Source organism: Ricinus communis, chromosome 6 (assembly GCF_019578655.1).
Source record: "Ricinus communis isolate WT05 ecotype wild-type chromosome 6, ASM1957865v1, whole genome shotgun sequence".
NCBI lineage: Eukaryota > Viridiplantae > Streptophyta > Magnoliopsida > Malpighiales > Euphorbiaceae > Ricinus > Ricinus communis.
Window position 1 is genome coordinate 808,760 of NC_063261.1, and position 25,148 is coordinate 833,907.

The following is a 25,148-nucleotide window of genomic DNA, read 5'->3' on the forward strand; positions in this document are numbered from 1 at the left end:
GGTTTAGAGATATCAATTTGAGTACGTACATTGGCTGGTTGGTGTCCCGATAAGGTAATTCTTTATCCTCGGCGAGGACTATTGGGTAAGAAAATGACTTATGTAATGTAACATGTATACATGTATGAAATGCACTAACTAATCTGCATTGAGTCGCTCGACTCTAGGCATCCAGGCTGGCTTCATCAAATATCTGTGTAATCCTCACGTCCTAGAGTTTTACATACACAGAAGATAAATAACTATTAGAATGTGAAAGAAATAAAATAAAAATAAGATAGAATAACAAAATAACATCAGGTTGAGCTAGAAACTCTAAAATTTATATAAACCTTAAAAAAAAAACTGAAAGCACAATGGACAAACATAACAGATTAATCACATAACCCTAATAAACTAATTTAATTATAAAATCATATCGAAAAGGAAAATCTAATTATATAATTCTATGCATGTGATTAATCAAATTCAAAACCCTAATGTTTGTGTATTATCAGATTTCAATAGCCCTAATGTTCTTATTATCAGATTTCAAAACCCAATAAATTAGTAACATGCAGATTAATAGAAAATCATAATCTAATCATATTAATCATAAAAATAAAACAAAAAAGTAACCCTAATAATGTTTTTAAGAAAAAACATAAAAAAACAAAAAAACCAGTTTATAGTGATGTTGATGATGACAGATGCATGTTGGGGAACCCTTATAGATGCTATAACAAAACTTCGTAAAAAACTATCTCGAGAAATTTATGAAGATTGAATTAGGTCTCAACCCGGGAATCGGTGTTTTACTACCAATCACAAGTTTAATATTGAACACGCTACTCATACTGGAATTGAACACAAGTAGTACATTCTAAAGTAACCCTTACTCGGACATCTTTACCCTTGGCCATGAACCTCCTTGGGGTTTTTATTTACTCAACTCTTCGATTTTCCGATCCGAAGTTGAAGAAGAAAGAACAGATTCTTTTTTTGATCTTCCCAAGAGTTTCTTCTATTTCGCGCAGGTTATATAGAGAACGAATTTGGTTTTTGGATATTATTTCTATCAATGATTTGGCCAATCATGAATAGTTGGTTATGAAAACATGTAAATCGAAATTTTCCCTAAATGATGAAGGGATAACAAAAAATTGATTTATTTCTCTTATGAAATCTCTTATGAAATGCTCATACAGTATACGAGTAAGGATTGAGCGACTGAGTATTCAACTTCTTTAGAGGTTTCTTCTAGGAAGGGAATTTAGTTACTGAGATCCGATTATGAGTTATTAAATTTAAATGGTAAAATAAATACAAATTCGCAATTTGAAGGGCTATTCCTAAAGGAACATACTTGCAAGTTTTAGGAGATAAGAAGCAGTTGAATCGAAGATTGGTTGGAAATCCGGTGCTGGATGTGTTATTAAGAAAGCCTTTGTCGATTTCCAAAAGTTTCCAAATCTCAGTTCTTACTAAGTGGCCTTTTTACTTAGTGACCTAAATCCTTAATGGACGTAAGTTTTTTCGTTCTTTTTCTAAATTAATATTAGTTTCTATTACTTTTCTCTTTTATTATCATCTCTTATTGTTATTGTTGGCCCTAACCCTAGGCATCTTCTATTTATCGAGGTAAGGTTTTAAAGAAAACCCTAAAGAGACAGATAATCTTTAATTTTTTAGAAGTAAATTGATAAATATCCAATATTAATTCTTCAAAATTTAAATAAATATCATTCAAAATTCATTATTATCATCAAATAACTTCTAGAATCTGTATTTAGACGCAAAAGTGTAAAACAAAATGACGTCAAAGCGAGAAAACCTCAATCGGCACTGTATAGAGCCGGTCAGTTCTGCACAAAACCTATTAGCTCTATGCATAGAAAGTTTGGCAAAAAATTATAATTAAGTCCTTAAACTTACAAAATCTATCATTTTGACCTTCAAATTTTATTTTTTGTAACAATTAACTCCAAATCAATTTTAAAAGGGTAATTTTAGCTGGATTAACCTCAATCCTAACCTTGGATTCGCCCATCCTTCATCTTCCGAGACTTGAGAAGGCATCAATTTTCATTATAAAGTTTTCGTAATTCTCTCGATATCTAGATCCAAAAAATGGGTGCTGACAGTATACTTTTAGTAATCTTTCTTATACGAACTTTTTTAAAAAAATTTATAATAATACAAGTTAAAATAATAAATTTTTGATGTTTTTTGAATTATAATTTTAGTATTTTTTTGACGAAATTCTGAAGAAATAAAAAAAGATATAAAATAAAAAGTGAATTTAAAATAATAAAAATTAAAAATAATATCTTTTGAATTTAATATATTTTTTCAAATAATTTTTTTACAAATAAATTATAATAATATAGATTAAAATAATAAAATTTCAGTATTTTTTAAGTATACTTTTACTATTTTTTGTATAACAAAATTCTGAAAAAATAAAAAAGATATAAAATAAAGTAAATTTATATAATACAAATTAAATATGAAATTTTTTTAAATATTTTTAGATATATTTTTAATATTTTTTCGATAAAATTTAAAGGAATTGTATAAATAAAATATTTTAAAGAACTCATAAAAAAAGTTTTTGAACTATAAAAATAATTTTTTTTAAAATGGTAGTGCACCGTAAAAATTCATCTTAATTTAATTATAAGCTATAATTATAATTCATAGAAAAAGATTCAATGTTTAACTAAAATAAAAATCTAAATCTAAAAATTTACATGGACAAGTGCATAAATGTAACATTTTGGTTAAGGAAAAATAAAAAAGAAAAGAAACATTTTGGAGAAAGTTTGGGTAATATAATTAAAAACAAGTAATAGTAGATTCGCAGCAACAGCGACAGGTAGAGCAAAAATACTTTTAGAAGACTTCGGATACACCCTGTCAAAGACCCATTTGTCTAACTGTCACTTGGTCCCGTTCTTCTCCATTACCCAATCTTTTTGAATATTGTTATAATTATTTATATTATTACTCTTCTCTCTCTTTACCAAATTTTTCTTTTTTCTTTTCTTTTTCTATGTGAAAGAAGCAAAACGGCAGAGGGAACAGGTAAGATGGTTGTAGCAGTGACGACGGCGACGGGAATGGAATCGCTAAGCGAGAGAGCAGCGAAGATGAGAGAAAGTCTTCAAAAGAGCCAAACGATAACTGATAATGTTGTCTCTATTCTTGGCTCTTTTGACAGCCGCCTTTCTGCTCTTGAAACCGCTATGCGTCCTACTCAGGTGCTACTTTCTTCTTCTTCTTTAGATCATTGTCGCGATGTCTTGCAAGTTAACTTTATTTGACATTTTCAATGATTGGTCAACTGTTTTCCCATGGATCCAGGCATCAGTGTTTTGTTTGATTTTGCTACTGCTTTTTTGTATTATTGTTGTTTTAAATTAAATATCTCTCATTTTTTCTAAAATTTCTCAAGTTCCTTAATTGTGCCATTTGATTGAGGCCTTGTTTGGAACAAATCATGTGCAACCAGAGTTCAATTCAGTTCAATTTTGGCAAAATCGTGTCATTTTCGACATGATTCCTTTTTTCTAAATTGTTTTTTTTTTTTTTTCAAGTTGAAAGAATTGAAATTTATTCTTGCAATTTAAGACTTTCCAAACAAGGTGTTTAAAAGCATTTCGATTCAATAACTTGGTCTTTTCTTTATATTTTATTTATTTATTTTATGTAGATAAGAACACATGCTATAAGGAAAGCTCATGAGAACATTGATAAGACTTTAAAGTCTGCGGAGGTTATATTGGCTCAATTCGATATTTCTCGGCAGGTTGGCTTCTCCGAGTACTATAATTTTGCATATTTGTAGTGGATTACTTGTTAGATTAATTTTTTTTTTTCTTTTTCCTCTTCTCTCTTTGTTTTGGTATTTTAGCCGCATAACAATCATACAATATACTGACACACATCGAAACTAACTTGGTCAGAGTTCTTATTGTCTTCTGAGAGTTCAGTTCTTAAATTACTATACGACATAATTGTCTCCAAATTCCCTAGTTTCTTATGTTTTTCTAATATGCTATGCATTAGCGAACGAGTAGAAAGTAGGAAAAACCAATCCCAAAAGGAATAAGGAAATTCTGCAAATTTTTGCTCAAATAAATAATTATAGAATAAAATTTCTGAAACATTAAAGTTAGAACATATTATTGCATGGGTGTATTATGTTGTATTCCTTTTCTCGCACCATTTTTAAGAGAGAAGAGGAAAAAGGAAATTCTACAAATTTTTGCTCAAACAGATAAATATAGAATAAAATTTCTGAAACATTTAGCAGAAAGTTAGAACATATTATTGCATGGGCGTAATATGTTGTATTCCTTTTCTTGCACCATTTTTCTCTAGTTGGAGAAGAGGTCATAACTTAACTATGAAAGTGAAAGTGTTGAAGTAACACTATGAAAGTGAAAGTGAAGGTGTTGAAGTAACAACTTAAAAACCTTTGATAACACTGATGGAGTAGCTTGAATTGATAATTGGTAACTCTCTTATTATTATTACTTTTTTGGGTTAGTTTTACTTAGTCTGCCCATAAAGTTAACTTTCTATTGAAAGTAAGTAATAACAAATAATAACCTTATTGAAACAGAATCAATTTGAGTGATGAACATCAGCGAACAAGTAGAAAGTAGGAAAAACCAATCCCAAAAGGAATAAGGAAATTCTGCAAATTTTTGCTCAAACAGATAAATGTAGAATAAAATTTCTGAAAAATTTAGCAGGAAGTTAGAACATATTATTATAGGCATAATATGTTGTATTCCTTTTCTTGCACCATTTTTCTCTAGTTGGAGAAGAGGTCATAACTTAGCTATGAAAGTAAAAGTGTTGAAGTAACACTATGAAAGTGGAAGTCTTGAAGTAACAACTTAAAAACCTTGGATAACACTGATGGAGTAGTTTGAATTGATAATTGCTAACTCTTTTTTTCTATTTTTTTTTTGGGTTAGTTGTACTTAGTCAGCACATAAAGTTAACTTTCTATTGAAATTAAGTAATAACGAATAATAACCTTATTGAAACAGAATCAATTTGAGTGATGAATTGATACAAATTGGAGATTATTGATTATTACACTTGTGATAAACAATGGTTTTGCCTTCTATATGTTTTTACTAGCTAAATTTATAAGGCGACATATATAGCTTCTCTTTTATTTATTTTCCTTAACTTTGAATTTTAATAAACAGTGGTTTGCCTTCAATATGGTGCTTGTTTTGTTTCTTTGCAGTCTCCATTTCTTTCTGAAATGTCTCATTGAATTGTTTAAAATTACAAAATCTTAACTTATGCTTGAAATGCTTCTACTTTTCATTATTGACTTCACTTCTATCATGTTTAATGTGGTACCCGTTTTCTTCCTTTGTATAGCATGTCATACTGTAGGGAGTTGATCTAGAACTTCGTTCTTACACTGAAAAGAATTTTACTAAACCCAAAACTAATTATGCCTTGAAGGCTACAACCTTTATTTAGAGAATTGAACATATACTAATTAGGACTTTGACATAATTCTAACTAGAATAGAAATCTAAACAATTAAGAAGGAAACTTATACTAACTAGGGCTCTAACATAATATTAACTAAAACAGGGTAAACTATTCCGAATTATAATAAAATCCCTAGATACTATTAAATTTGAAACTACCTAAATAAGATTTTGGGAAATAGTTCTGAATTTCAAAATTAAAGATTAAATCCCTAAGCCTTGTCTCTCTTGACTGCAGCGGGAATTTATTGGGTTGACTTGAGAATTAGAGGAAGGAATTCATATGCAGAGCTTTTTAATTGAGAATGATTAGTCAATGAAGTAACAGATGAAAAAATACAGTTTCTAGGGACCATCTACAATGCAGGTTTAGCATTATGAACAATGTTCTAAGAATGCATGAGCAATTGATATCATTAAAGTAGAATTTGATGGGAGAGCATTTGGATCCAAATGGAATCACTTGGCATCAAAACTAGGATGAATTACACAACACACTCCATATATGTGTGTGTATATATTTATGTCATACTTTTAAACCCTTCGGATACTACTTGTAAAGTAGTCCTAATTACATGAATCCTAAAATAGAGAACAAAAAGGATTAATGCTTTTCAAGATTGACAAGGATGCAAAATAAGATCTGCAGAAAAAAATTGAAGAATAAGAAAAGTTCCAATTACAAAATTTAGCTAGCCATTCTAGCAATGCCTTTTACGTATATACTTTATGCAACTTTCTACTTGAAGGTTATGATGAAACAAGATTAACATGAAGAAGTTTTGGGTAGGCATGGATGATCACCTTAGACATAATTTAAGGAAAATATAGAATAATTATTATGTAGCTCTAGTTGCAAAATTAACAAATATGAACCTAAAATGTTTGCAAGATGGGCAACTTATAGAGGCCATCCTCGGTCTTGAAAGTTGTTGTCTAATCATTACCCATCTAATGTGTGCTTGGTGCTACCATTTAAATTGCTTATATCATTAGCATGAGGAGTAGGAAACTGTAATTGGCAATGACTTTATTAATGGTCCGACTATAAACACATACAACAAAGTGCTATCTTTCTTTGTGAATGAATCACTTGTAGTAAAGCTAGAATAAATATTGGACAACACTTCTGTTAATGAATTTCTTGAGCTCATTTGTCTTTTAAGTTGTGCTGTGCTCATTAAGGTTCTTATGATATGTTTTAAGATCTAGCAATTGGGCTCTTGTGGCAAGATCAATGATATGTCAAAATTGGTTTACAGTGGGAAGGGAGCATAATTTTACATGTTTGGTGTACATTAGAAAAGCTGGATGATATTCTAACACTAAGATTCTGTCATTTCTTTCATAGGAACAAATAATTACTTCTGATATCTAGTCTCTTATACAAGTGATTTTGAATGGAGTTGAAATGCCACATCATCCTATAACAACCATTACAACTAAAAGATACAAGTATGAATCGATGTCTTTTTAGAAAGCCATACATCCTCAATCATGATAGTACTCATTCTCCTTTTGTAGAACTTCAATTGGTAGTTAAACTTGCCCATTTTCTTGGTTGATTTATTGCAATTTTCCTGTAGATTTTGATTTGGATGAATAATCCTGATTGGATTCACATGGTTGTGTTATGGCTTTGTCTAGCAAATCCCCTTTGACTTTTCAAGCAAAATTTTTTCTTTGCATAAAATTTTTTAATTTGGTTGTAGATATGTTCTTATAAATTTTATAGGTTGTACTAATAGTGTACCATTGTGATTACTACCAAGGATTCTAATGCAACTTAGAGGACAACAAAACCTCAATTCCATAACTCAATGTGGTTAAGAAAGAGAACATTAAAGCTGAACCTGCTTTGTGTTAGAAGTTGTATTTGTCCCACATCGCTAAGTTACTAGGCCATTTTGTGCATATATATGGATCAGGCACCCTCTTCCTTTGAGCTAGTCTTTGGGAATGAGTTCTATCCAAGCCTATTTATCATGGTATCAGTTTTGTTTGCGAAGACTGGTTTGTGCTCAATTCATTTGCATGTCATGCTAAGTGCGAGGGAGAGTGTTGGAAGTTGTTTTTGTACCACATCGCAAATTACTAGGCTGTTATGGTGTATATATGTGGATTGGACACTCTTTCTTTGAGTTAACTTTTCGGAATGAGTTCTACCCAAACCTATTTATTAGATCCTAAAAACTTAATAAAATATGATATTAAAAGTGATAAATATTTTCTGTGTTTTCATTAATGATTGTTACATATATATATATACAAGCTACCTCTCTAATATAGGAATCCAAATCAAATGGTGATTCCTAATTAAATCCCTAATTATTCTCCTATTTCATATAGTTGTACATTCTTAATTAATATACAATAGCTGTAACACTCCCCCTCAAGCCGGGGCATAGATATCGGCCACGCACAGCTTGTTATGGAGATAATCAACCCTAACCCCATTTAGAACTTTTGTAAAGATATCTCCCAACTGTCTTATTTTCACATTTGCTGTAGAAACCAATTATTGCTGAATTTTTTCACGAACGAAATGACAATCAATCTCAATATGAAGTGCAACTTGGTTGTCACACTATAACCTAGTCGGTACTGAGATCTTAAGTCTCACTTCAGTGAGGAGCTGATATATCCACTCTCACACACAGACTTGGCCATGGCCCTGGATTCTGATTTTGCACTCGAACGCGAGACAATGTTTTGCTTCTTGCTTTTTCATGAAACCAAATTTCCTCCACATACACGATAGTCTGAAGTAGATCTTCGATCTTCCTTGCACCTTGCCCAGTTAGCATTTGAAAAACATTCACTCCTAGTAAGACTGTGGTTGCTTACATGATTCCTCGCCCAAGTGCTCCTTTCAAATAGCACAAAATTTGCTTTACAGCTTTCCAGTGATTGACAGTTGGAGAAGACATATACTTTCTTACCACGCTGATAGAATAAGCAATATTAGGACGAATCACAGTAAGATAGTTTAACTTCCCAACTAATCTTATGTATCTCTCAGGATCTTCAAACAACTCACCATCTTTTGTAAGCTGCAAATTAGGAACCATTGGAGTGCTACATGGCTTAGCCCCCAATTTCCCTTTTTTGAAGAATAAGTCAAGCACATACTTTCTTTGAGATAAGAGAATCCCTTTCTTACTCCTCGTTACTTCAACACTTAAAAAATACTTTAGAGCCTCTTAAATCCTTTGTATGAAATTGACCATGAAGAAGAGATTTGAGTGATGAAATCCCATCGGTATCATTCCCAGTAATGATAATGTCATCAACATAAACAACTAATAAGATGATTCCAATTGTAGACTGCTTGCAGAATATAAAATGATTTAACTTACGTTTTTTCATGCCAAACTTCTTAATAGCTTGACTAAACTTCCCAAACCAGGCCCTGAGACTTTGTTTCAATTCATACAAGCATTTATAAAGACGACAAACTTTCCCATGCTCCCCATGAGCAACAAAGCCAGGAGAAAAAGTGAATATCTAACTGATGAAAAGACCAGTTATGTAGCTGCTAGAGAAATGAATAACCTGACAGAAGTAAGTTTAGTAACAGGAGAAAAAGTGTCAAAACAATCAACTCCATGTGTTCTAGTATATCCTTTAGCAACAAGTCGAGCTTTTAACCTAGCAACAGTCCCATTAGGATTGACTTTAACTGCAAATACCCATTTACATCTAATAGCTTTTCCACCTGTAGATAAGTTTACGGGAGTCCAAGTACCATTATCATCTAAGGCAATCATCTCTTCAATCATAGCATTATGTCATCCAGGATGAGATAGAGCTTCATGAACAGTTTTAGGAATAGAAACAGAATCAAGAGAAGTAATAAAAGAATAAGAGGATGGTGACAAATGGTTCTGTGACATAAAATAGGATATTGGATAAGTGCATTGACGTTTACCTTTACAGAGAGCAATAGGAAGATCATCATTAGAGTTGGGAGTCGGATCTGATAACAAAAGCACCGGCGCAGGACATGGAGCAGGAGGACTAGGGTTCAGGAGCAGGGTCATGAGCAGGAACAAGATCAAGAAGTTGTTGACGACGAGAATAAACTTGCATTATAGGAGGCTTAAACAAAGCAGAGGGAGGAAAATCAGTAACAGTATATATTAGTAAATCATCATCCTCCCCCTGATGAATAGAACTTGAAGATGAAGCAAATGATTTTTTTGTTCTAGAAAGGTAACATCAGCTGGCATAAGGTATTTATTAAGACTAGAACAGTAACATCTATAGCCTTTTTGCATAGGTGAGTACCTAAGAAAGATACATTTGAGAGATTTGGGATCAAGTTTTGTAACCTGAGGTCGAACATCCCGAACAAAACAAGTACAATCAAATATCCTAGTTTCTATAGGAAATAATGACTTGTTAGGAAAGAGAACATAAAAAGGAGTATTACCAGAAAGGACAGATGAGGACATACGATTAATAAAAATTAGGCTATAGACACTGCACCAGCCCAAAAATGTTTAGGGACCTGCATTTGAAACAACAAAGCTCTAGCAGTCTTAAGAAGATGTCTGTTTTTTCTTTTAGTAACCCCATTCTGAGATGGTGTATTTACACAAGAAGTTTGATGAACAATGCCATGTTGAACCATATAATTTTGAAAGCATTCTGATAAGTATTCCTTAGCATTATCACTTCACAAAATTTGAACAGGCACATCAAATTGTGTTTTGATTTCAGTACAAAAAGTAGTAAAGTGAGAACAATTCTGAATGATTTTTCATAAAAAATAACCATGTTATTCGAGAATAATCATCAATAAAGGTAACAAAATACTTAAACCTAATTTTAATACAACTGGACAAGGACCCTAAACATCTGAATAGACTAACTCAAAAGGAGCACTAGTTCGTTTATCGACTCTAAGACTCGAACTTTGACGATGGTGTTTAACAAGTTGGCAAGACTTACAATCTAATGAAGAGACTAGAAAACTGATGATAAAGTATCTTTAATATATTTAGTGAGGGATGACCCAACCGACAATATGCTTCAAATGGGGTCACAGCTCTAGAACAAACTATAGATTTTGGTACTTGTGTATTAAGAATGTAAAGGCCTCCAGACTCATGTTCTTTACCAACAATCTTCTTCTTCATAAGATCCTGAAATAGATAGAATTCAGAAAAGAATGAGACACAACAGTTAAAAGAACGAGTGAGTTTACTGACAGAGACTAGATTAAAAGACAAATAAGGTAAATTTAGAACAAACTGGAAATGAATTGATGGTGTTGGAATAATTGGGGTAGACCTTAGAACACGAGATGTAGACTCATCTGCTAAAGTAACTGTAGTGCTAGGACTGTGTGATTTAAAGGAAGAAAATAGATTAGAGCTACTTGTTATGTGATCTGTGCCCCATAATCAATGATCCATTTGGAAAATGAGGAAACACCACGTGCTCATTTTACCTGAATCAACGATAGTAGTAATAGAGATAGACGAAGATTTTAGAGATTCCTAGTGTTGTGAAAATTTGGCATACTCATCTAGAGATACTAGAATAGACTTGGGAGCATCATTACTAGATGTAACATGTGCTGACTAGTTTGACTGATTCTTGTGTTGCAACTTTTTACAATCCTTCTTCACATGTCCTGGCTTATGACAATAGTAACAGACAATATTTCTTGAATCCTGACCTCAAGTACCAAGATTACTAGAGTACTATTAAACTGAACATATGCTAAATTTTCAGTGCGGAGTATCCTACTAAAAACTTCTTCCAATGAAGATATAGTCAGGATTTGAGATTTGGCACCCTCAAACTCAAAAGGAAGACTAGCCAAGAAACTCATAACCGCCATCTTTTTTCTCTCTGAGCTTGTTGAACTTTCACATCCATACTAAATGGAAGTAACATAATAAGTTCCTAATGTGTCTTCTTAAAATCCATAAAGTAGTCGGTGAGAGTTCTGTCATCTTTTTTTTCTCGGAAAATGACTTGACATACCTCATAAGTACGTTTGATATTTCCCTTCCTAGAGTACACAAACTCCAAATAATTCATCAATTCTTTCACAAACTCACAATGGTTAATTAGCCCAACCACCTCACTGTCAATAGAATTACGTATTTGCAAAAGCAAATGAGCATCATCTCTTAATCACGAGGCTTTTGAATCATTATTAGGTGGATCATTGGTTAAGTGATTATCCACAGAAATACTCCACAAATAGAGTCGGACAATTTTACTCCAATCTGAGTAAGTAGATCTATAAGTTTATGTTCTGTGATTTTAGACATCACAGGAACAAAATCAAACACAGCGATTGAATTTTTCTCCTCCATATTATGAAAAATGGACTGAATAACAAAACAATAACCTCAACACAATCAAAGAGCTTCAAGAAACAAACCCTGTCTCAGAGAAGATCTCACACCAGACAACCCAAACAGGCAGAAGGGGCTGCTGTACAAACTAAGGTGATCAAAGCGACGGAAAAAAGATGGGATTCTGGTGTCTCACGCGCCGACACATCAAACTACAGCAGAATTTTTGTAGGGGCGCATGTGGGTCACGCTCAAGGGTTCCAGCGATGAAACTTCTGGTGAAGGCTAATCGGCGACTGGTGCTCCTCCTGGTGCCGACGGTGAGAATGCAGACCACTAAAAATAGGAGACTCCAACAATCCTAAACCCCCTCTCCCTAGATTTTCTTCTAATCTCAGACGTACAAGCCTCTAATACCATGAAAATTAATAAACTCTAATATTAAGAGATAAATATTTTTTGTGTTTTCATTAATGATTGTTACATTTATATATATACAAGCTACCTTTCTAATATATGAATCCAAATCAACTAGTGATTCCTAATTAAATCTCTAATTATTCTCTTATTTTTTATAGTTGTATATTCCTAATTAATATACAATAGCTGTAACAGATACCAAATGGATATAACACCAATACAACGAGAAAAGAAATATAGAAAAAACACATCAAAAGACTTTCTAAATTATTAATACTTTAATGTGCTCATTAACAGCCTAAATCCCAATTGTTTAGGCACTGAGACTAATTACAAAGTAGGAAAAACCAATCTAAGAAGAATACGGAAACTATTTTTGCTGTTGCTAATACTAAATCCTAAAATAATTAGGCCTAACCACTTAAAAAATCCTAAACTTTGGACATTTTTAACAATTTTAACTAATTCCTTTAAAATTTCAAAATTAGTAATATACTAAGATCTTTTTCTTCAATTCTAGAATTCGGCAAATTTTTTCTAGCTAAAACACTGAGGTGGCACTAGAATTTAAAAAAATTGATGAGTCAGCAATGCTGATTCGTCCAAACACTTTTAATTTTGTAAGTAGAACTAATATAAGGATAATAACTTTTTTCTCGGACATTTTATCAAATACCTTCAATGCACCAATAAATTTCCAACTTTGACAATCTCAATCAACAGTTACTATTTCTGTCTTTTCTATTGTCACATTAAGCTAAAAATAACAAACAAGAATATGATTCCTTAATAATGAAGTTTATAAGAAATACCAAAAACAATCAAAATTGTAATTTAATAGATAGATTTCCTAGAAGTCCATTTCCTAGTCTATGTCATCCTTGTGATATTGTATTTCTTATTTGTTGTAACCTAGACCTCACGGTGAAAACAATTGGCTATAAATTTATCCTGATGAAATCTTCACTAGTTTTTCTTTATTGAGAAACGTTACATATACTTATTTGTGGGAGTTGGTCATGTTTTCTTAAACCTTCTTTTGTATTTGCTGTGTATTAGTTGATGTGAGATTCTTTTTAATCATTGATATACACATTTCCTGCTTGTGGCTATTGTAATCATTGTAGGCAGAGGCTAAAATACTTAGAGGACCGCACGAGGACTTGGAAAGTTACCTTGTGGCCATCGATCAGCTAAGAAGCAACATTCGTTTTTTCAGCAGTAGTAAAGGCTTTAAGAGCAGTGAGTCAGTGCTCAATAATGCAAATAGCTTACTTGCTAAAGCTATTTCGAAGCTAGAAGAGGAGTTTAGGCAGCTATTAGCATCTTACAGGTATGTACTGTGTGTGCTGAATGATGCATCTCATGTTTTATGTCAGGTACTTATTAAGTGCATTACTTTTGCCTTTCTAACCAGCTGGAGCTTGTACTTGGTAATCCGGAAATTTAATTTTGTGTTTGATCTCATATAAATTTAAAGAGCAACCTGTTTACTATTATTGAAAACAACCTACTTATATAACCTAGAAAGTATTTGACATTGTATACCCGATCTTCCTTCTCTTCCCAGGGCTAATGGATTTGTGTAATTCTTAAGAAACTTTTTGGGTTTAGCTTGGCTGTTCTAGGTATGTTTAGGCTGAATTATGAATATGCATCCAGATGATAATTTCTTTCATCTATATTCATTATGTAAGATTCATAGAATACAATTATTTATATATTTAGCATTCAGTTCAGGTAAAAAAATCATCACGAACTTGAAGTTTTGTTGAGCGGTCATGCATTTGTCTGCACAATGCTTATGCTTTTATATGTGATATGATATTGATAGTAGATTCTCTAGTTTTTCTGCTTGAATTTATGATAGATTATTTGATGTTTCTGGATTGGGTATCTGGCTGATTGTTATCTGCTAATGTCCTTTCTGCAACCTTGCAACCCAAATATATTCATATGACTAATTTAGTTGCTTCTTTATTTCTAAACTTTCAGCAAGTCTGTTGAACCTGATCGTCTCTTTGAGTGCCTTCCTGAATCGATGCAACCATCAGCTGGATCGCCTTTAAACCATAACGGTGGCAGAAATCATTCTGAGCAGCCAAATAATAATCCAGAAACTGGGGCTTTCAAACATCTTACTCTCATTCCTCCAAGGATTCTACCTTTGTTGCACGATTTAGCTCAACAAATGGTTCAAGCTGGACATCAACAGCAGTTATTTAGTATTTACAGGTAAAGAGCTATTTTTCTTTTTTCTATTGTTTCTATTCTTTTGGATTTCATCAAGTCCACTTGTCTTTGTTGAAAATTTGCAAGTCTACTTCCTTCTTCCTCTCCATGGTCTCTAGCGAGAATAAGCAGCATTTATGAATTTTAAGTGCTGCACTAGACATTCTTTTCATGATTGGAATTGCTAGAATGTGGATATTCTATTGTAACAATATGTGGAGTCTCAGGCATTGATCATGAAAATCCCGTTTTCCTTTGGGGTCCACACAAGAATCAGACTTTTGGTTTTGTGCTCAACTTCATGGGATTCTGTATACCAAGTAAAGAGCACAACAGTTTGTATTATTAAAATTTGACATAATTACATTTGTTTCCATCAAACCTTACCTCCTAATTAATACTTCATTCCCAAACAGGGGTTGAAGGTTTTAAAACTTTATAAAACCCTCAAAAACCTCCATCCAAACAGGTCGTAAGTTTTGCTTGTTTAGGGTCTCCTTTGAAGACTGTTGTATCTAATGATAGCCATCCAGTGATATTATGCACTCCATCAACCCCGAGTGATTTGACAAACCAATGCCTTTGCCAACCAACCTATCTCACTTTTTTTTTTTTCCTTTTTTTTAACCATGTTTATAAGCGACCAAAATCATTTGTATTAGGAGTGCATTAGTCACATTAATATCCTATTATATGCAACCCTAGAGGAAGGCCAATAGGTGATCAAATGAGTCCTGTGTATTTGGGTACACTTGTGTCGTAGGCCACAGGTGCAGCCATGTGCTGGCCACATGGCTATCGCATCATTTTACTCTTCGGAAGAATTAAATTGCAATAGGAGCTGCACAGAAGACGCAAAAGTAGAAGTGATATGGATAAGGAAAAGTAGAGAAAAGCAAAACATAAAGAATCCAGAAATTTAGAATTTTAGTCTTGTATATAACAATTTCACTACCCAAGTGTATTTTGTAATTTCCAACTTTTATGGAGTAGTTCAGATTTCTATGGGAGAGTCATCATTTTATTATAAAGTCTTATTTAGGAGTCTTTATCGGTTTAGTTTCAATAGGAGTCCAAATTCAAGAGCAATAGAATTTCAAGTCTTTGATAATGATTTAGGTTTAGTTTGTCTGTAATAATGATTTAGGTTTAGTTTGTCTATAATACCCATGTTATGTTTCTATTCAGAGAGTTTTGTTGAATGAAAACGTGCAACTTCTGTAAGAACTTATAGTGTGAGCCTTAGAAGCTTTCTATCTTCTCTTTGTTTTCTACCTATTCAGATTCAAAAATTTGCAATTGAATTCAATTTTAGCTTTTAAATTTCAATTTTCCTTGTAAATTAGACACAAGATAGTTTTAAGCTAATGCGGTCCTATATCAGTTTGGTATCAGAGCCCCAGGATCTTAGTAGCTTGATGTTTTGATCTTCATCAACAATGGGGCAATTCGGAAGTTTTTTAAGGAAATAGTGATCTTGTAAAATCTCGTGATTGGATTAATAACCTTGAATCTTACTTTGATACAACTTCGAGGAAGAACGTAGGTGAGTTCTGCAAAGTGTATGTTGATCGGAGCTGCAAAATTATGGTGGTATAGCATTGAGTATGAGAGGCAAATATTGTGATAGCCACATTTTAATACAGTCTATATGCCAATCAACTAGTCTATATGTCCAGCTGGCATTGTGAATAGTTAATTAAGAATTGACGTGATATTAGATAATTTTAGGCAAAAACTGATTAGAGTATATGAGCTAAAGTGTGGTGCTTATTTTAGGCCTTAAGTAATTGCGAGAAATGGGTAAAGTTTGAAAAATTAAATTAGTTTCTTGATTGTTGAGTTGAACTTGCTCAACTTGGCTCCTTGGTTATCAGGATATCAACCAAACACATAAAGAATACACATAAAAAGTAGAGGCAAAAGCGAGGTATCATCTGCTAGGCAGACATTTATTTGAAAAGAAATTGAAAATACCTGAGTTTATGGAAAGGAATTATTTTGAGTATTGTTATTCTCCCTTTCCAGTGTGCTGTTCTCTTCTTTCTTTTGACAAGATTTAATATATTCATAATAATACATGGAGACTGCCCTATGGCACTCTGGCCCTGTCATTGCCTGCTAGAGAGTTGTTCAATCATGTTAGCAGAACATTACATAAATATTATAGGTTTCAATTTGTGGTCATTTCCATTTGGCTTATTGCTTTCTTGTCTTCTGTTCAGGGATACCCGCTCTTCAGTTTTGGAAGAAAGCCTCCACAAGTTAGGAGTAGAAAAACTCAGCAAAGAGGATGTCCAAAAGATGCAATGGGAGGTGTTGGAGGCCAAGATTGGGAATTGGATACATTTTATGCGCATTGCTGTAAGAAATTACTGAACTTAGCAAATGTTTGAATTTTAGTATATTATGCTTCCTCCTATTGAAATGTTGTTGTGCAGGTGAAAGTCCTGTTTGCTGGAGAAAGAAGAGTTTGTGACCAAATATTTGAGGGGTTCGATTCTCTTCGAGATCAGTGTTTTGCTGGATGTACTGCTAGTAGTGTCTCAATGCTTCTTAGTTTTGGGGAGGCAATTGCCAGAAGCAAAAGATCACCTGAAAAGTTATTTGTACTTCTAGACATGTATGAGATTATGAGAGAACTTCATTCAGAGGTATGGTTAATGCTACAAGTTTGTGAGGGTGCAATTTGTTTACTTGTAATGTGATTCACACAAAGAGATGGGGTGGTAAGTATATTGAAGTTTAAACCTGATCGACTTGTAAATCTCTCCTTTCTTTTGGATGCTGGCATGAAAGTTGGAAACATCTTCTAGATAAAGAATTAGCACGTATGAGAGAATGAGTAGAAACTGGGGCCATTTGGATGATTTTGCACTTAATTTTTGCGAAAACTGGTTTGCTAAATTTTGTAATGTCATTTAACACACAACCACTTGTGATGTCAATCCTTTCTCCATTGTTATGGCACTTTTAAGCATTTTCATCTAGATTTAGGCTTCTTAGTAGTTGCGTAAAAGCATTTGGTATATTCAAAGGTACACATTCTCTTGTCATGTTTCAAATTTGTCGCCAGAATAAGTTCTCATTTGGACTCATCAATCTATTTAATAAGTCAAGATTAGTATATTAAAAATCAGATTGAGATTCCCTTTTCCCAAGCTTCCTTGTTTGATATTTAATTTGACAGATTAGCATTTAGATTTTTGTTCCCACTAGACACGAATTAACTCATTTATGCTACTGATTTTTAATAAAATTGTGAATGCAAACTCTGTCCATAGTGCATGTCTGAGTCTTTGTAGATGCTCAGGCTTAGGTGCTCAGTCTTCTTGATAAATATGTTAGAATGAGGGCTGCGTTAGAATGTACTGCAGGATATTTATTGACTATGATGTACTTATTTTCAGATTGAGGCTGTTTTCAAGGGTAAAGCTTGTGCAGAAATTAGGGAATCTACATTTGGTTTGACTAAACGGCTTGCACAAACAGCTCAAGAAACATTTGGTGATTTTGAAGAAGCAGTTGAAAAGGATGCAACAAAAACTGCTGTATTGGATGGAACGGTCCATCCCCTAACAAGCTATGTGATTAACTACGTGAAATTTCTATTCGAGTAAGTTTAGTTCATAATGCTTTCGATCCTCTAATGTTATCCGTAATAGTAATTTTAACAACTTAAATGTTATATGTTTTCTGTTTGTGGAGGCTATCTGCATATTGAAAAATCTTCAGGGAAACTGCTAAATTTGCTTTCTTTTTAATATATGCGATAGAACATTTAAGAATTATTCTTTTAAATAATTCAAATATGGATAATGTTCCTTAAAGTCTTGCATGTGGCTCCAACTAAAGCACATTACAGAGAATATAGTTCAGCCTGAAAAATGTCTCTTTTACTTTAGCTTTATATTTGGCCAATCACCAATCCTGTTCTAAATATCTCTTATGAATAAGTCAGTATTTCTAGATAGTATCAAAAGGATGACAACTAAACATGTAAGTCTGATGTCATAAAAGGCATATGTTAGGGTTTTTGTTCTTTGTTTGGCCTCCACACTTGCTTAGATACCAAGCGTACAGACAAAAGTCTTAATCTTTGAGGATACCCTGGTTTTGTAAATATTATTTGCAAAAGTAGATGTTATAATTTTGTTCATGAAACAGGAAGGCGAAAAAAGGCTTGCAAAAAGAATTCCTGGAATGTGCAAATTCTAAAGTACTAGGCTACTTTTGGAATGAGAGTTTCAATGGAATTCATGAAGTCAGCTTTTTTATAACATTATGATTGCACAGTTTTGTATAATCTCTATTGTTTGCTATACCAGAAAATTCATGGAAATAAAAGGTTATTTTGGAATTAGAAACTTACAGAAGCCTTCATTTATAAAAACGAGTCCGTCGTATTGAGGGATTTAGTGGATGAGAAATTTGGAAATTCATTAGATTTTAGCTTCTACTAAAACAATGGATTTTCTTGAAATGTCATTCTACAAAATTAATCAATTAAATTCCTCTACTCTGACATTACTTTGATTCTTTTGTCTTTAGAGTGAAAATTATTTAGATAATACAATGAGGAAAGACCATATATCAGAGTTTTTTTCCAACAAATATTTTCAAATTCAACAAAGAAACCATTCGGAGTCCTTTTAGATGGGAAAAGATTGGAAAAGATGATTGCTAAAATTTTTTCACTAAATTTTTTTCAGTTTCTGCTACTTTATTGCAAATTTAATATGTTGTGAGATTACTGATATTTTATATTCAACCTATAGAATCCTGGCATGCAGTTCAACAAAGAAAAAGACAAAAAGGAAAATTCCTGTGCCAATCTCTGTCTGATTATTTCATCCTCTATTTCTTGATGTATGGGGTAGTTTATTGGTTTGGCTTGTTCGCATTTAGCATGGTACGGTCTTTATCTGAAATCTAGGATTAAGCTAGCCCTCCAAATGGCCCTCATTTTGACTCTCTTTAGTGGCATTATAAGAGTACATTGCTTTTAGTATTTACATTAAGCAAAATATTCTTCTCCCAGTCCCTTTTTTCTATTTCAAATATCATCTCTGTCATATGGTGTAACAACAGATATATATTTAAATATTCACCTGAAATCACTTGCTACAGCTATCAATCAACCTTGAAACAACTCTTTCAAGAATTTGAGAATGGAGCTGAAACAAGTTCACAGTTAGCTTCTGTGACGATGCGAATAATGCAGGCTCTTCAAACCAATCTTGATGGAAAATCTAAGCAGTATAAAGATCAAGCTTTGACTCACTTGTTTCTCATGAATAATATTCACTACATGGTCCGATCTGTGCGCAGGTGTGTGATATATGCATCTCTTGGAATTGCTTAAAAGTCTTACCCATTTCTATTGTGGATGCAAGAATTAGTGTATAATGTTTGTTTGCAGATCTGAAGCCAAGGATTTGTTAGGGGATGATTGGGTTCAAAGACATAGAAGGATTGTGCAACAGCATGCAAATCAATACAAAAGGAATGCATGGGCAAAGGTTTTTATTTTTCTCCCCCTTCTACTTGCTAATTGGATTAGAACTACTAATTAATAAGAAAATTTTAATTTGTAGCATTTCTTAATGTTATCTAATCTTGTAATTTTATGTTTCTGAGTGGTGTTAAAATTCAAAGTGCCTTTAAGGTGCCAGTTATCAAATTGATCAAGGCGCTTGCTTAAAGAAAGTGAGGCATCAAGTTAGTAAGCCAATTGATTAGACATTTGAATTTTCAGGAAGATTCTTTAGGTTTGAGGGAAAAGTGGAAAGGTTATTGAGAGAAAGGGAGAAAGTGGTATATACTATAGTAAGAGAAAATTGGGATTACTATTTAATAAATGACACAGATACTCTTCTGCTCACTATATCCCTAAGGAGTAAGGACTAACTCATTTTATAATAGCAGGCTCATTATAATTTTTAAAGTACTAGTCAAAATGAAAGTTCATTGTTTTGAATTTATCATGAAGGTTTTAGATAGATGGCATGATAATGCGTGCTGAAATTGAGATAGAGAGGGGACCTCTAATATTAGATTAGCATTGAAAACTAGACAAAAAAATTACTAGAAAGAAAAAATTGATTATTTTTCATGTGTTCTTGAGAGTTGAGTGGTTCTTCCAGTCACAGGCAGTTTGAGTTTTTTAAACCATGATGTCCTATCTTCTTCCTGGTGAAAATTAACCTTGTCCACATCATATTCAATGGTTTGAAATTGATAATTTATCAATTGAATATGTTAAAAGCTTGAAATTTCTTGTTGAACTTTCTTGCTTGAGTAGCCTAGATGGTAGCCATTGCTCTCATCGAAGATGAGATGAAAGTGCAAACCTCCTTTTCTGATTGTCAATCAAAATAAGTTCTTGTTCGAAGAAATTAAGTACTTCTCTCCATAAACTTTGAAGATATTGATATAAAAAAAGAATTGGCTCTTTGCTTATTAAATGTTGTGCTTTCAGATTCTCCAGTGTCTGTCTGCACAAGGCTTAACATCATCAGGGGGTGGTAGTGCAGTACCTGGCGAGGGAGGAAGTGGAAGTGGAGCTTCGAGAGGCATTGTCAAAGACAGGTCCAATTTCAACTTATGTTTTTATTGAAACATATTGTTATATTATTGTCTGCAATTATTAGTTGAATCCCTTTTGACCTGGATGAAGAAGTTTGCTATGTTATCAGGTTTAAGACTTTCAATATGCAATTTGAGGAGCTTCACCAAAAACAATCTCAGTGGACTGTTCCTGACACTGAGTTGCGAGAGTCTCTAAGGCTTGCAGTTGCTGAAGTCTTGTTACCTGCCTATAGATCATTTGTGAAACGTTTTGGGTATGTTTTCTCACCGCATAATTCATTTGGAGATGCATATGCTTCCATTCAAGTTATGGAATTCAAAGGCAGAATTCCATAAATTTTTGTAGTGTGGCTCTTACGAGTGATGATTAATGCATGCACAAAGTTCAACCTGTAAATTTGACAGCACTGATTTGGGGTCTTAACATGAATTTAGGTAGCTCAAGAATCTTACACAGAATGTTTTCCTTTGGATTTATCAGGTTTTAATTCTCTCTTGGTTGTGCTAAAAGAACGAGGTTGTATCAGTTATCACTTTTGGGCTTCTGTGAAGCAATCTGACCCAAATTGACCCTACTCCTAAATATTTGATTACTGTTGTTTTTATCTCAAGGCAATGCAACTTGCACAACCATAACTAGTATCATCTAAATATCTTAGGCTGTTAAGTATGTGGCAGTAGATTATTTATGACACCAAAAAGTTAAGCAGATAGAAAAGGATTTCTCTTGGTGTTTGCCTTTGAGTTTTATGTTTAAGACTAAGATTACACTTCGTTAAACATGGCATTGATGTAGTTGATCCTAACTTGTTTTGTGCTGATGGAGATAGTAGTTAGGTTGTTAAGTTACATCTTGTCTTTATAGCTTGCCTGTGGTTTCAATTGCTTTACTTTTAGATGGTGCATTGTCACACAGATTATATCTGGTTTAACGTATTCCACTTTCTACTATTCAAAATAATGTTAGATAAGGATCAAAGAGAAATTATTTCAATTAAATCTCCTCCAATATTCTATTGGTATTCAATATGGTTCTTTCATCTATCTGCAATACCTCAATTCACCAAGGCCTTTTTGGTAACTTCTCTGCTCTGATTATAATACTCCTTAGAATCTTACTATGAAGTCAATGACCAGTACTACTACTGATGAATTATTTAATAACTTTAAATTTCCTCTCTTTCTCTTAACATTCACCTTGCTCCTACATTATGTGAATATTGTGGTCTCATGCTTATATATATATATATATATATATATATTGGTTTTAGGAGAAGTATAGGTGATATATATTTTCTTTCTCCTAACATTCACCTTGCTTATATTTTCTTTGTTTAAACTCAAAGATGCCAAGGTTTTGGTGAATAACTCTCTTTGAAAAGTGGTCTCATTAAAGTTAAGAAATGTTTTAAGAATTGCAATTAAAGGCATCAAACAACCTTTTTCTAGGAAATATTTGGATAGCCAATCATTTGAAGTGAAGGATTTACATTTGATACATGAGTTTTATTATTTTAGCATACAGATTTATTTGGTTGATATTAGACGTATATCAATTGATATAAATTATTATTTATTTGTGTGTATTTGGGTGTACCTATTATAAAGATGTAATTTCAATTTGTTACTAAAATTTCGTTTAAACTCAATTGTTTCTTTTTCTTTTGCGAGTATAGATAGTAAGTTGTACTGTTTCAACTGAAAAAAAAAAAAAAGTTCTTGTATTTATATGATCACGAGTCATGTCCAAATGGGCAGTCATGTCCTTATAGAGTTATCTATGGATCTGCAAAGCGCAGAGAAAATGAAGACTAGCATTTAGATTTACTCACTAATGATAGTGGAAAAGGGAAATGGAGAATATGGAGATTGGATTTACTAGGATTTGTTATTAGTTTCCTGTTTGTGGATCACTATTTGAAATTCTTTGTCCATCATTTATTGTATTGGATGTGCCTATGGATGCCCCCACTTTTCTATTCACATTGTAGCTATTAAATAAAGTTAGAGGTGAACTCCAAGTAAGATGAATCCAAACTCTTTTATTGTAGTTTTACTTGATATTGAGAGTATTTAACATCTATAGGTTATGAATACTATTGCATTTTATGATTTTCATTATGAAATCTTGTCATCCAACTTTGGTTTTTTTTATACATATTTTGTTTTCTGTGTTTTCATTTGCTTTTACTTGATGTGTTTTAATTCATACTTATAAATTTTTCTCCAACATCTTGTTCACCAAAATTAACCACGAGTTGGCTGCATTTCTTTTTTGGGGCAAATCTTATAAAATTGCATGCTCGCAAATGATTAGTCTGGTTGCAGAAAGCTCAATATTTAAGCCATTTAGACTTCAAATGCAAACTTGATGTTAATGTCTTCCTTTTCTTCTTATTTGCTCTTTAATCATCATCTAGCAAACTGATCCACCAAAAACTTAGTAGCTTAATAAATGGCCAATTTTCGACCAGTTGATCTATTATTCTTTTTCCTTGAATGACAGGCCTTTAGTTGAGAGTGGTAAGAACCCCCAGAAGTACATTAAGTACAACCCAGAGGATCTGGAAAGGATGCTGGGTGAATTTTTTGAAGGGAAGACTTTGAATGAGCCCAGGCGGTAAATATTATCCCGTGAGCTGGTGCGGTTTTTGACCTTGTGCTGCAATCGTACATATGATGGCACCCTGTCTGGGAAGTTTCAAGTGATTAGCTTCTTTTCACCCACTGTGGTGGTGGCTGTTTCGTTAGAAGGTGGTGGGGCGGTAGCTGCAGCGACATTGGTATTATTGAGGGTTTCATATCTACCCAGCAGCTACCGATTGTAAAGGCTGTGAATAAACTAGAAGGTTAAAATAAGGTAAATGAAAGATCATGTACTATATTAACTTTTCTGGTAAAAAGTTTTAAGAATCTTTATTCTCTGTCAGTGGTGTGACCTGTTGAATGTTTTGTAGTCTAATCCTACAGGTTTACCTTTCTCTTAACAGAGCAGTGTCTTCAAACTTTACACTCAATGTAAACGTTTATGAACATTAAAACTTTGGGTGAATTAATAATTCTTCTAATATTGTATTCATATCTTAATATAAACAGTATTAACTGCAAATTGATAGTCTTCGAAGTCTAAAGGACTAAACTTCATCTGAATCAATTCCGACTTTCAGTTTACATTGGATAAGGACTACCTCTTTCTAGTGTTTCAATGCCAACTTCCAATGGGTAATTGTTAAACCGTTTTTTGCTTGTTATTTTATGGGTAATTATTATATACCAATTCTAGTTTTTCATATTATATTATCTATCCATACATATTTAAAAATTATATATTTTTTTTATTTTATAAATTTTATACTAAAAAGTCATTTTGTTAGAATTTTCATTAGATAATCGTCTATTTACTTTTTGATTGTTGGTCTAATACATAAATTGGTCTTTATATTTTGTTTAATGTATTAACATTTTTCAGTAGAAAAATATGGTTTGATTTTTAAATTTCTTATTAAAATTATAATTTGAGTATTTGATAAAATTAATAATAAATTCTTTATTTTATTTTAATAATTTAAAGTTAAATTATGTGAATTTTTAATATGTTACTACATCTAAGTGCTTTTGAAATGCTTAATTTTTATTATATGATTAAATTATATTAAAAATTGGAGCAAATAAAATAATATTAGTTAATAAGTTTTGTTATACACAAATTGATTTTTAAAAAATTAAGCTTTTATATTAACTTGATAAAAAAAATTTTAAATGAGTTTGATACTTAATAATAAATTTAGTATAATTTTTTAATCGTCTTGAATTTGAATAAAAAATGTACTAGTTAGTTTTATTAAAAGATAAAGAAATTTTAGTGTATTAAAAAAATAAAATGAAGTATTAAATAAAATATTACAGGACAAATAGTATTTAACTTGATATATTTCACGAGGAAGAATTTTTTAGTATAGATTTACGAAATGAATGGATAAACAAATATTTTTTTGAATATCAAGAATTAAGGTAATTCAAGAAATCCAACACCAAAGATAAAAAAAAAAAAAGTTAGATGATTTCTAGGATGCTT

The 25,148-nt window shown here is 32.4% G+C and overlaps 1 protein-coding gene across 2 annotated transcripts; it reads left to right on the plus strand.

Moving 5' to 3' along the window:
* Positions 1-2,831: 2,831 nt before the first annotated feature.
* LOC8272391 (exocyst complex component EXO70A1) lies at positions 2,832-24,152 on the plus strand. Of its 2 annotated transcripts, XM_002516590.4 has the most exons (13): positions 2,832-2,928; positions 3,044-3,242; positions 3,695-3,790; positions 13,378-13,583; positions 14,246-14,485; positions 16,708-16,846; positions 16,924-17,136; positions 17,893-18,098; positions 19,613-19,813; positions 19,905-20,004; positions 20,964-21,073; positions 21,181-21,327; positions 23,580-24,152. In XM_002516590.4, the coding sequence occupies exons 2-13, from the start codon at positions 3,072-3,074 to the stop codon at positions 23,695-23,697; spliced, it is 1,947 nt and encodes a 648-aa protein (XP_002516636.2). In that variant the 5' UTR covers positions 2,832-2,928; positions 3,044-3,071; the 3' UTR covers positions 23,698-24,152. The 2 variants fall into 2 exon arrangements, with proteins under 2 accessions (XP_002516636.2, XP_025012683.1); XM_025156915.2 differs by lacking the exon at positions 2,832-2,928 and having other exon boundaries at positions 2,945-3,242.
* The last annotated feature ends 996 nt before the right edge of the window (positions 24,153-25,148 follow it).